The following is a 13,817-nucleotide window of genomic DNA, read 5'->3' on the forward strand; positions in this document are numbered from 1 at the left end:
CAATCTACTTCTGTAGTGATACTGCCTTGGAAACCCAAGGAGGGGTCGCTATGAGTCGGGGCTGACTCGATGGCACATAACAACAACAACAACAATTTTTCAGAAGTAGATTGCCAGGCCTTTCTTAGGTGGTACCTCTGGGTGGACCAGAACCACCAGCCTTTTGGTTAGCAATGAGCACACTAACCTTCCCATCACCCATGTGGTGCATATACATCCCTTAAATTTCAGATGTCTAACTTCTGAGCCCTGTTTGTAGACAATTTGAGATTCAGGAAAATTCCTTCCTTTCTGCGTAGAGAAATGCTCCAAGAGTACAATGATATTTGTGTTTTACACTGTTGGTGCCCATAAAAGACAGTTCTTTTGTTGCTTACGTAATTTTTACCATGTCAAAGTGGTCTAGAGTGAAAGAACATGCTGCAGGAAGAGACAGACTTGGGAGACAGAATCAGCCAAGTGTACTACCTCCACCACAAGAGACGGAGCAATCTGACTGGACTGTGTTCCAGGTGTAGACATGTCTTTTTGTGGCTGTCTGAGTTCCATTCACGGCCTTCGGAAGTGCATACTTCCAAGCTATCCCCGGATTTTGGCCTTGCATCAGAATCTGGATAGTGTAAGAGAAAAATCAGAGATCAACATACAGGTCAGACCCTGGAATTCCAGAAATGTCACTGATCACTGTAAAGTTGTTTGTATGACATTTTGACCTTAAGGTTGGGTCATTTCATTGTTCCCAAGTTTGTGATATGTTGACTTAAACTTTTCCCATGACGCTTCAAAACGCAAACCTCACATCATCAAAACTGGGACTTGGATAGATGAAAAGTTGGGAAGCATAACTTGATATTTGCCATAAGCCCATAGCCCTCAACTCTAGGGATATCCATTAGCAAAGAAAAAGCAAACAAAACAAATACATTACATTGAAGGAAGGTTATGTTGTTGGGTATCTAGCCTCACACTGAACTAGAAAGCCTGGTGTGGTACTAACACAGTGGCACTCTGCATAGATGAGCTGAAAGTAAATCTAAGCTCAGTGAATGTATTTTTGATATTTCCTGGGTCACAATTTACAATCCCTCCAGAAGCTGGGCACAAGGGGAACACTCCACAAACCAAAAACACCCCACTTCAAGTTGCCTGTCATAGACTACGGAACCAAAGGGGGCCTCCAATCATGTTTCCAAAGAGAATTTATCTGTTACCTGCATCCTAGGATGTTGTTGTTGTTGTTGTTATGTGCCATCGAGTCGGCCCCGACTCATAGCGACCCCTCCTTGGGTTTCCGAGGCAGTTATCACTACGGAAGTAGGATTGCCCAACCTTCCTTCCGAGGAGTGGCTGGTGGGTTTGAACCGCCAGCCGTCTGGTTAGCAGGCAAGTGTCTTAGCCACTATGCTACCAGAGATGAGCAAGTTAAAAAAAAAAAAAAAAAGGGGAATGTAATCAGAAGCAGGGATGGTGGTACCATATGAATGGAATGGATTTAACCTCAAAAGGGACAGGTCTCACGATAAATCAGACCCTTTAAGGCCTGATTGTAATTAAGGGCACCTTCTTACTGTGCACTTCTGAGGATGCAAGTGCTTGTTGGCGCTTTTTAGCCCTATCTCCAAACCTTCCCCTAACAACTCTCTAAGGGTGCTGCCTATTTTTTCACTGAGAAAACTGATAGGAGAGACTCTCTAACTTGTGCAAAGCCACACAGCTGATTAGACTTCTGACAAAAATGTGCCCGAACACTGCAGTGTATCATCTTCTTGCTGTGGGCAAACCCATGTTATTTGCCTCTCTTTCTGTTCCTATCCTTTATGAACTACACCCCTTGCCTTTTTTCCCTCAAGCTCAGTGCATGACTATAGATAGCTTATCTCTCCCTCCCCGTGAGTCTTGTGGAAAATTTGTCACTGCCAGAACTGGGCATTCGTGCCCAAGACACAAAGCACACTGCCAGTTCAAAATAGGAAATGCTGGCTCTATCTCCATCTGGTGAAATCCCACCTCAATTGGAGCTGGGTGGGTTGCAGCTGCCTAAGGACCTTCCATTATACCAGACCACTCCTTAAGATGCTACAAAATGGTTTCTACTTTTAGTTTAAACATCTCTAGGTGCACCGTGGTTTACTCTTAAGGTTCAATGTTGTGGACATCAGGTTTGTCTCCCCGGAAAATAAACAAATAAATAAACAAACAAACAAACTAATAAATCTCCCAGAAAGAGCCAAAATGTTAAAAGATGGGTCTGTGCTTCCCCACCCCCATCCAAAAAACAAGACAAGACAAAACAAAAAGAACAGGTAAGCACCATACAAATGCGAATTTCTCATTTGTCAGAACATCTTGAAATCCAAGTCTTACGAGCAGTGGTGGTTCAGGAATTCTCGCCTTCCATGTGAGGGACCCAGGTTCAGTTCTTGCCAAGCACTTCCTGCATCTGTCATTGGAGGCTTGTGTGTTGCTATGATGCTCGACAGGTTTCCACAGAGCCTCCAGACTAAGGTGGACCAGGAAGAAAGGCCTGGTGACCTGCCCCTGAAAATCAGCCACTTGACACCCCAGGGAGGACAGCTCTACTTTGATGCACAGGGGTCACCATGAGTCAGGGCTGACTGGACAGCAATTGTTGTTTGTGTTGTTGTTATGTGCCGTCGAGTTGGCCCCGACTCATGGCGACCCCTCCTTGGGATGCCGAGGCAGTATCCCTATGGAAGTAGATTGCCCTATCTTCCTTCCGAGGAGTGGCTGGTGGGTTTGAACCGCCAGCCTCTTGGTTAGCATTCAAGTGCCTTAGGCACTACGCTACCAGAGCTCCCTGACAGCAATTAGTGTTTTTAATTTAACATGCAATATATCTCAAATCTGACCATCCCTGACCACTTCCACTCTACTCCTGCCATCCTAGCCCAAGCTAACATCATCTCTTTTCTGATTTCCACAGCCAAGGCACGGCAAAGGCACTTGAGCGAGGAGGAAAAGTCATTTTCTGTAGTGGAGGAGATCAGACAGGTCCATGCTCGAAAATGCAGTGGTGGTTACTTACGAGGTTACAAACAAAATGCCCTAGAACTGCAGAGGGGAAACAAACGGTGCTGTGGACCTCAGCGGCCTCATGGGTACCCGAAGAAGCTCTGTACCATTATCTCATTCATCAAGTACTTGGGTGATGATGTCACCAAAGAAGCCACAAAACAACAAGGAGAGCTTACATTCATCTTGAGGCTTCCTGTTCTCTCTAAAGTGATAAACTGTTACATTCGTTTCCCACCTCCTCGACCCCTATAATTTAAATGAAAATATGTACAGATCACAGGAAAGTAACATCCTGGAGCAAAAAGTAACAATAGCATTGATTAGAATATTTCATAGCCATAAGGGAACTAATCCATATCATATTATCAAGATAATAAGAAACTCACTTATTCAGACAAAAGCAAAAAGAAAAATAACTTACACAATTTACTGTAAATGCTCATGGGAACATGCAAGTTTGATTACTAACTCATAAAATTGTATGCTTTTGTGTGTGTGTTTGTGTTACTATTGGAGTTTTATAGCCAATGGCTTCTAGGGCATATTTATGTTTAATTTGTTGAACATATCAACAGATTCAATGAATGCATAAATGAATAAAAACCTCTCCACTTAAAAAAATAACTCTAAACTATGATGTCTATGTGGCTTAAAGTTTGCATGGAGAGTTTTATGTGTGATTAAACAGGCTGAAAGACAATATTTGTATTAACCTACAGAAAGCTGACTTAAGAATTTATTTCAACATCGTTTCATAAAGTCCTCTTAAAGACTCTAATTTTTTAAATCAAGACCCAATATAATAAAAAATGAGTCTATTTGTATTATAATATATTATTTACTTCTCAACGATAATTAAGGTTTTCTCTGCCTTTGTTTCATCCCATATCAAGGAATAAAGTGACCAAGAAGAGAACATATAGCAGTAGATTTCTCTCTTACTGTGTGGTGCTTGCAAATACTCAATACTTTGGGAACAGACTGTCCACTTGGCTCAGAGAAGCTCTGTGGGTCTTTCCTTCTCCCCTGTTCTCAAAGAAATTTAATTCTGTTGAGGAAATTAATTCTGCCTACAGGAGAGTTTACATATTTGCAGATCCCAGGACAAAATGAAGATGCAAGGTCCTTTGCTAAAACAATTATTAACAACTCCAATGGGACAGAGCAGAGCTTTAAACCAAACACAGGGACCTTGGGGCACAAAGCCCGTGCAGCTCTGTAGGCCTCTCAAGTATGAAGTCAGCCCTGGCCAACCCCAAGGTCCACATTTCTTCATTTGGCTCAGTTTTAAGAAACAAATTAAAAATCTAAAATCCCAAATGATCTTGTGGTCTAACAAGGGCTTCTTTCTTTCTTCCTATCTGGAAACTAGAGCCCCTAGTTTTGTGACTTTGCTCATACCTGAGTATCTCATTGTAACCTTGACCATCATCTTAACCACCTATGGTCTCTGTCACCTGAAGATGGGAAGATGGGAAGCAGGAGGCCCACATCACTAAGATTGCAACTTCCCTTGTGAATGTTGAAAAACACATTTGGAACAATATATAATTTGAAAATGATAATTCCCATCAGTCCCATCTATTTTTAAACTTTTTTCAATAACCTTGTCATGAGTAGTCAACTGCTTTTTTCCAGCACTGGTGAAGAACAGAAACATTCCCGGGCCACCCGAACGCCACAACTCCCTTGCATAATTGCAAAATATCACAATAAAGCTGTTTCTGAACCACCCCCTGCCGCATATCAGACTGTATAGCTGAGCTGTTAAATGCATAACTTTGGAAAGACCGCCAGTGATTCAGTCTACTTAACTGGACTCGCTCCAGAGAATTTTCCAGCCAACTGGCATTGGTCTCTAATTTACAGCTGGCAAGCAATCTCCTTAAATGTTTCCAGGTTCTCAGTAGAGCTGTTTAATGTCTACCTTTAACACACTAACCACCTGACTTCAGACACAACACTCAGCAGCTCTGACTAGAGGGTGCAGAGTTATAAAATTTACAGCTTCTTAAGTTCAAAAACCACAGACTGGGCTGGACTCTACCAACTGTCTTCTCAAGGAGGGGGTGCCGCCTGTGCTCAGGGCACACAAATTAAACAAAGGGCAAATGGAATACTCCTGGGTCAACAGAATTCTTGCTTTGGCTTCCACTTTGTATTTTTATTTTATTTTATTTTAAAGCTATAGATTCCCTCAACCACCTTTGTACTTAGTTTATTATTTAAGGCTTTTTTTTCCCCCCTAAGAAACTATCCTGATTTTCCCATGGAAACCAAAGAGTTATGGATACATTTTAAATATTGGCTTTTCATTTAATGCATGTTAGGTAACTGGCTTCTTGTCTCAATAATTTCTGATTGCTTTAAAAATAATAATAGAAATACTTACTGACAGCTATTGTGTGCCAGGCAGAGCATTTTCCACGCATTACCTCATTTAAACTTGATAACAACATGATGAGGCATTCAGAGTTATTAATGTGCCAATACTGTAGCAGAGTAAACAAACACAGAAGGCCACTCAGGTCACTCAGTCAGCGGCAGGCCTGGGACCTAAGTCTCTGGTACTGTGTGACTTCAAAACCTGATCTCTTAACCTCTCACAACACTTCTCTCAAGCTTTGAAACACAGTGCCCAGGAGTCTAACTTCATATTTAACAAACTGTATTAACTGCTGAAAAGATTTTATCACTGGGACACAAAAGCTGCTGATACCATTTCCTTATCACATTCACAACAAGTAACAGTGTTATGCAATCACGCCTCCACCAGCTCCTCACCTGGACATTTTACTTCCCGGACATGCTAGTATCTGATTGAAGCATCTATGATTTTTAATCCATTTCCCCTTATGTGTGTTGAAATGTTTCACTTACCCATGGGCTTAACAACTGAAGTACACCAAATTCATAGATTGAGCCTTACCCAGTAAGTCACGAATTGCATGATGCATCCTATGTCTACTAATGCTTCGGGAAGGGGAGGTTTTGTGGCACCGATTCATGTTGTTGGGAGCTCATGTCATTCTTGGCAGACCTCGTGATGGTGAAACTCAGCCAGTCTTCTTCCCCTTCTTGTTTGCTGCACAGCTTGAAGAACATGACTAGGTATCATCACTACTATTATGTGTGAGTGAGCTGGATCTGACAAGAGTCAGTAACCCAAAAACTCATCAGGGATTTGGACACTCATCTGCGAGGCAGCTTCAAAGGCATGGGCTGGCACGTTCAGCCTCAGCTACAGCTCTAATTCAACTCATTGACATTCCTCAGAGTTTAGCAGAGAGAAATATGTAGTGCTCTCTGACCCGGCACCACAGTACTTGCCTCCGACGAACTAGAGGCCTTCTCTTCAAAAAGCTAATGGCAGCCTCTAGACGAATGGCGTGCCTTTGCCAAAGCAGCTGTGAACCGTCCTCTGAGTGTGATTTTTCCATGTCTGTTCTGAATTCCTCCTCCATCACTCCTCAGCTTCTTTGGTGCGTTGTGTCCTCCCTTGGTCCGCGCTGCCTGGCAACCCTCCTTTTCGTTACCCTGCCTTTGGCCTGAGGCATATCTTCCTTATTCCATCCCTTTCCCCCAGGGGGAGAACTCAGCTCGCAGGGTCACAAGGAAAGAGGGAGATGAGAAGGGACCACTTTGTCAGCAGTGCTCACACCCTGTCGTCTCATGGATCAATGTGCCCGCCCACCTGGTCCCTGTCGCCCCACCATCTCCTTCTGCAGAGCACAGAGGAAGTTGTCAACGACAGTCATTTTCTATAGGTATCTTTTCCTGTTTGGAACTGGGCTGTGGTTAACCTGTTTCTCACTCACTGCCATCACAAAGGCTGCTGTATGTTTCCACTTCGGGACTCGGTATACTATTAAATGGGAACCGGCTCTCTGAGTTCAATGCCCCTTTTGCCACTTAACAGAAGGAAAATCTTAAGCTTGTTTCTCTTTAAAAGGCTTAAGGAATGCTGTAAAAACACAGGGGATCCTATTTCAGGCATAGAATAGCGAACTGTGTATCATGTCATCCTGAGTCCCTGGGTTTCTCATACCGGGATGGGGTTACTTCATAATGAAACACTCAGGATAGATTTCCTCACCTCTGCTGCAACTGTAGGGAAGGCTGATAGAGGTGCACGTGCGTGGGTATGTGTGTGAGAGACAGAGCAAGATACACAGAGAGAGAGACAGAAACAGACAGAGACAGAGGCAGAGGCCCACGAAAGACAGAAACACAGACAGACGTAGAGACAGAGAGAAAAGGAGAGATTTCATCTTTAATCACTTCTAACCAATGTATCATCTCTAAGTGGATACTTCAACTAATCATTACAAAGAGAGAAGATTTGTATTTTTAATCTTTATTGCCAATACCTCCTCGGCTGTCATTAAACAGGCCTTTCCCATGGTGCTTAAACAAAGAACAAAACCAGTGGCCTTAAATTACCTACATCTAAACTTCAAAATGGAGCAACATGAAGTTTTCAGACCTACTCAAAACAGCCCAGTGTAGGCCTACTTCAGATAAAATACCTGCTTTTCACCAAAGATCTGTGTAAAATTCAACTGTGACTGTTGGTTTTCACATTAATTTCTTACAACCCGCACACATGCACACGCAGGCACAGCCTTTACATTCAGCTATTTAGGATGCAAGATTAAGATTTTAGCTTGTCTTGGTGTCCTGAAACCAAATAAAACACTCGTCATGTCCTAAAACCGACTGAAACGTAAGGCTAATGTTCAGCCCTCTCAGATGCCGCCCGAGTGCACTGGTTCCGGGAGAGTCCTTAGTCGGCAGGCCAGGCTTGGGTTGTGAGGAATGCAAGCAAAACAAATATGTGGAAATGATGTCGTTTTATCATAACTGTATCTGAAGGAATCTCAGGAAAGTGAATGATCGCCAGTCAATACTCCGCTGGGGTGGGGAACGTGTGAGTAGTGCTTTTCTTCCAGGCAACGCAAGAAATACAGTCCAGGGTCATAAAAGTATGCTCCTTTTCCCCACGCCATTCGCATGCATGTGATGTATGTATTTCAAAATAAAAATATGATTGATGAATTCAGATAATGCTTTAAAAACTGGAGAGCTCAGACAATCATATAAATCCTGATTACCCTGAGGAATTTCCCTTGGCCACTGAGGAAGTCAACAGAGACCAGTATTGTTTCAATTGACATCCACCTGCTGCAAATGTTGAAATCATCCCGAGTGAAGACTCCAAGGAAAATGAATATATGCAACAGACTGCACTTTAAGATTGGGCTGGCACGTGACTCAGTGATAAAAGGGAAGGTATGTTTCCATTAGTTTAAACTTGGAGCTTCCCTATGAAGACATTCTCTGAACTTTTGACATATAACAGTAACCAGAAGCAGAAGACATTTTTATTTGGTGTCAGCCCATGCACTTCTATCTTGGGGTTAACTGACAGCAGTCAACTATTCCCAGGATTGGATTACCCTGCCTCGTGCTAGAAAACACCCAGAAGGAAGTGGAAAGAGCTGGTAAACTCACCACAGCGGGAGGGCAATTTGCTACTCTCCCAGATTGGAGTGAGGGGACTGCTAGCTGGTCAGTGACTTCCTATATGCACATCATTCACCTCGGGAGAGGCAAGATGCCAGGAGGCATGGTGATCCCTCAGATGCAGTTTTGGAGATCAAATTTCAATATTTGAAATGCTCTTCACTGTGCTAAACTTTCAACTGTTGAGTTCTAGGGCCCGTCCTAAGAGATGGTTGAATCCAGTGGTGTTTTTAAATGTGTACAGCAGAAGGCTAGGGCTCTTCTGAGACCTTGGGACCATGGCTGTGGTATGGGGCCAACTGCTGGTGAGTTGCTTCTGACGTAGGGGAACCCATGGGTGTCAGAGCAGTGCTGTGCCCCATAGGGTTTTTAATGGCTGATTTGGGGGAGTAGGTCCCCAGGAATTTCTTCTGAGGCACTTCTGGGGTGGACTTGAATGGCCAACCTTTTGGTTAGCAGCTTAGCCTGATAACTGTTCACACCACCCAGGGACTAAGGGCTGAAATGGGATCAAAAGAGGCTGACCTTGGGGTCCTTTGCTCCCAACTTCTCCTTTCATCTGTCTTATTTATTACCTCCATGAAAGATTTTCCAAATTGAAAAGAAGATTCCACATTAAAAATCAATGAATTTTGTCACTGGGTGCTGTTCACTCAACAAATACTCTTTGATCATCTATGATGTTCCAGATATTATTACTTCAGTAATGGAAAATACAGAGAGGAATAAGTCCCAGCTATTACGATGCACGGTTTCAAGTGCTGCAAAAAGTGCCTGAAATAGTGTTACAAGGCATAGTAGAAGACATCAGTCCAGTCTGGGAAAATCGTTTCCCAAATGAGGAACATCAGAGCCAGCCAGTTTACATGACTTACCCAAAGTTACTTATCCTGGAGCACAAGAGTAAACCATGTTGACGGTAGGTGCCATCGAATTGGTCCCGACTGAGTGCAGCCCTGTGAACAACAGAACAAAACACTGCCCATCCGGTGCCATCCTCACAGTCACTGCTATGTTTGAGTCGACTTGCAACCACTGTGTGAATCCGTCTTGTGGAGGGTCTTCTGCTTCTAGTTTACCAAGCGTGAAGTCCTCCCCCAGGGACTGGTCACTTCTGATAACACATCCAAAGTACATGAGATAGAGCCTCGCCATTACCACTTTTAATAAGGAGCATTCTGGCTCTACCTCTTCCAAGACACGTTTATTCATTCTTCATGCAGTAGCAATGGCATATTCAGTATTCTTTGCAACACCATAATCCAAAGGCATCACTTCTTCTTTGGTCTTCCTTACTCATTGTCCAGCTTCCGCAGGCATATGAGGCGACTGAAAATACCATGATTGAATCAGGCACAGCTTAGTCCTCAAAGTGACATCTTTGCTTTTGAACATCTTAAAGAAGTCTTTTGCAGGACATTTGCCCGTTGCAATAAGTCATGTGATTTCTTGACTGATGTTTCCTTGGGTGTTGACTGTGAATCTGAGTAAAGTGAAATCCTTTACAACTTCAATATTTTCTGTGTTTATCATAATGTTGCTTATTAGTCCATTTGTGAGGACTTTTGTGTTCTTTATGTTGAAGCATAATCCATACTGAAGATAGTCGTCTTTTATCTTTATCAGTAAGTGCTTATCTCCAACTATTTATACATAAGCTGCCTGTTCTAACTCATGTTATCTTCCAAATGAAAAGGATACACAAACTCAAATTCTTTGTAAAGACCAGAGACTATAAAGCTTGGCCTACAGGGGTATGTCTTAATCATTGGTTTAACTCCAGTATCTAGCACAGGGTCTGGCATTGAATGGATACCCACTGGACGTTTGTTGACTTTTTTTGTTATAAGATGTTCAGAAGACATGAACAGAGAACAATTGCTTTGAAGGTAGTTACCTAAATCAATACATACCAAGGGAGTTGAAGATGGGAATTAGCTAAGGTATCGGAAGATCTGATGCAATACATATAAAGGAGAGAAAAAAGGGACACTGCCCTTACAATGCCATCCTTGTGTGTCCTGGAAAACATACCCTTCTGCTGAATTTTACACCATAATATGAACTTAGTGAACATGCCGTAATTATAAGTGGCCAAAAGAGAAAGTGCTTTCTGTTACAGACCTATACTTTCTGTGGCTGGAACAGAATTTTTTATTTTGGTAAATTCCCACACTTTGATTTTAGCATCCCACAAGATTGCAAAGCACATTCAATATTTTTATATTGGAGTTAACATATTTTTGGCTACAAAAGTATTCATTTTGGTTCAATTCATACTTGTTGCATGGAAAGGCATTATGAACTTTAACTGTTTAAAAAGAACACAGCCATTGTTACTAATAGTCTAGTATTTTTAAGTAATTTCTTTGAGTTTTTAAAATCATTGTATTCTAATCATTTTTGGAGAAGTATGAATACATGATTAAAGGAAAAAAAAAAAAAAAAAAAACTGGCCAGAAATTTGAGAACACACTCCTGAGAATAATGTGTTATTTACATATTAAAGTCATTAACTCAAATTCTTCTAAAAGATAAAGTAGATATAATACTAAGTCACTGGATTTTTTTTTTTTTTTAGCTCCAAACATATTTGCAACTTTTGAATGAAACCATAACCAGTCCTGTAAAAATACAAGCAAGGAATGTCCAATTAATCATACAAGTTTCCATCTAGATTGTTTTCAGACAGGTCACATTCCCAGGACATGAATCTAAGCTTTCACAGAATCTCTAAGTAGAATGACTACATAAAGACTCAGAAAAACAATAGCCAAGCAAATGGGACCTTACTCCATTGTGGTGAAACTATGATTTTGTATTTCTAGAGAAATTATTACAGCTCTTATTCTATCACGTGGTGTTGCTGTTGTTGTTAGGTGCCGTGGAGTTGGACCGACTCACAGCGACCCCTCCTTGGGTTTCTGAGGCAGTATCACCATGGAAGTAGATTGCCCAACCTTCCTTCCGAGGAGTGGCTGGTGGGTTTGAACCGCCAGCCTTCTGGTTAGCAGTCAGGTCACTGTTGTTGAGTCAGATCTGACTCACAGTGACCCTCTTTGGGTTTCCGAAACAGTGTCACTACGGAAGTAGATTGCCCAACCTTCCTTTGGAGGAGTGGCTGGTGGATTTGAACCACCAGTGTTCTGGTTAGCAGTCAAATGCCTTAGGCACTACACCACCACAGCTCACGTGGTAGAAAAACAAAATGGAGCGCAATGGAGGTTCAGTGGCAGGATTCTCGCCTTCCATGAGGGAGACCCAGGCGTGATCCCACCCAGTGTGCCTCATGCCCCGCCCCACCCATCGGTCGGTGGAGGCGTGGCCGTTGCTATGAGGCTGGACAGGTTTCGGTGCAGTTCACAGACTGAAACAAACTAGGAAGCAAGGGCTGGCTGTCTACTCCAAAAATGTGCCAATGAAAACCCTACGGACCATAAGCAGTCTGATCCGGTTGTGTTTGGGGTCACCACGAGTCAAGTGCCGACTCCACAGCAGCTAACGATGACAAAATAAGATTATCCTTAAAAAGCATATTACACAAATCTAGTATTTCCCATTTTACTTTTGTTCCCTTTAAGGAGCTATCTGTATTTATAAGGAGATAGATTGATAAACAGTTGTCCATCGTCAGTGATGAATCTCTCTCTCTTATGTCGAGCCCAACCTTCTATTTTTCAAAAGCAGCTCTTAATCAGCAAGAAAAATTGTGAACTTGGTAAAAATCCAAGGAGCCCTGGTGGGGCAGTGGTTAAAGCATTCAGCTGCTCACCCAAAGGTTGGCGGTTTGAACCTCCCAGCCCTCGGTGGGTGAAAGATGTGGCAGTCTGCTCCTGTGAAGAGGAGCTCTGGAAAGCCGACGGGGCAGCGCTATTCGGTCCTAGAGGTCGCTAAGAGTTGGAATTGGGTTTCTGGTTTTTGGTGAAAATCCAAAGGTTTGGTTTTAAGCAGGGTTAAATAATGTAAATGAATGGGACACAGAGCTGTGCTTAGATTTTAAAAATGCACAGGGATGAGGCTGGGTCTGAGGCTGGGACAATGCTCAGTGACAACACGGCAATTATCTGGTTAATTTGATCAACACAGACCACACCAGGGTAGGCTGCAGGTTCTCAAGATGAAAGGAAGAAGGGATTCTGTCATTCCGCTTTGCACTTTCCATCATTCCTTTTCTTACTTTGTTGTGGTTTTCCTGTAGATAATATATGTTTAAGGGAAAAAGCTGCAATTGCAAAGAAAACTGTGAAAATCGACAGGAACTGCTTTGTGTTTTGAAACAAAATTGGAGAAATAACCAAACAATGGTTGCTTGTCATGAACTAGTAAAAAATGTATTTCTCACCAGGAATGATTTGCATTTTGGTCTGATTGCCTATGGCAGCGGCAGTGGGAGGCACCTAGCCTCACTCCTCTATTTGGTTATTCTCAGCCATGCAATTTGGTTTTTATACATCTCTTTACAGATGGATCAAAGACATCTTGGCAAAACTAAGAGGCATGTGCTTCAAAACGGATAATATGCAAGCCAAGTACACCTCTTTAAAGAAAAGGAAAAGGGGTTTGCTGCTCAAATACGTGATGGAAAAGAAATGGAGCAAACAGACACATCCAAAAAAAAAAAAAAAAAAGATTGGAAAACAAAGACAAAACAAAAATCTTTAACCAGAGAGTCCAATTCCCATGACTTAAATTTAATGAGAAAGGAAGGCCTTGCACTTCCAAAAACCAGCTGATGGAAATCTTACAGATCACACCAGTCTGATAGTTTTGTAAAAGGGATTTCCTTTAGTTGAGGGCTGATTTGATGGCACCTAACTACAACAAGGCTTAATTAAAGTGTGATTTCGGAAGTTAGATTCACTGCTGCACTTTTAGTAGAATTTGAACTAGAGTTCCTATGCTACCCCTCTGAAAAAGAAGAGCTGAAAGTGCTGGAAGAACACATCCTAACAGACCAGCTTCTCTCTGAATAATAAGGGTGTGAGATCTTCAAGGGTCCTTTCATTAACTGACAGAGGTAATAGGACCTAGGACCACGAGTTAAGAAATTGATGGGATGACAAAGGTAACTCATGGGCGATCCATGGCCAAAGCTGCAAACTCAAATATCTATTGGGGCCAAAAGTTCCTTTTCCTTAAGAGAATTCAAAATGCATGCTTTTTGAACAAATCACTCAGTATTAAAGCACTGACCTATTATTTAAAAAATATTATACAGATCTGGGAGTTCTATTTGCCCTGTGGTCACCAGTTTG

General features: G+C 42.3%; 1 protein-coding gene across 1 annotated transcript in view; it reads right to left on the reverse strand.

Annotated features, from left to right (window-relative positions):
* ADAMTS18 (ADAM metallopeptidase with thrombospondin type 1 motif 18) overlaps positions 1 to 13,817 on the reverse strand; it is a 175,477-nt gene that overhangs the window by 22,847 nt on the left and 138,813 nt on the right. Inside the window, exon 17 of the mRNA XM_007939106.2 lies at positions 469 to 610. Within this exon, the coding sequence (XP_007937297.1) occupies positions 469 to 610 (142 nt within the window). The remainder of the gene's footprint in view (positions 1 to 468; positions 611 to 13,817) is intronic.

Source organism: Orycteropus afer, unplaced genomic scaffold, assembly GCF_000298275.1.
Source record: "Orycteropus afer afer isolate SDZICR_OR568_19922 unplaced genomic scaffold, OryAfe1.0 scaffold00057, whole genome shotgun sequence".
Lineage (NCBI taxonomy): Eukaryota > Metazoa > Chordata > Mammalia > Tubulidentata > Orycteropodidae > Orycteropus > Orycteropus afer.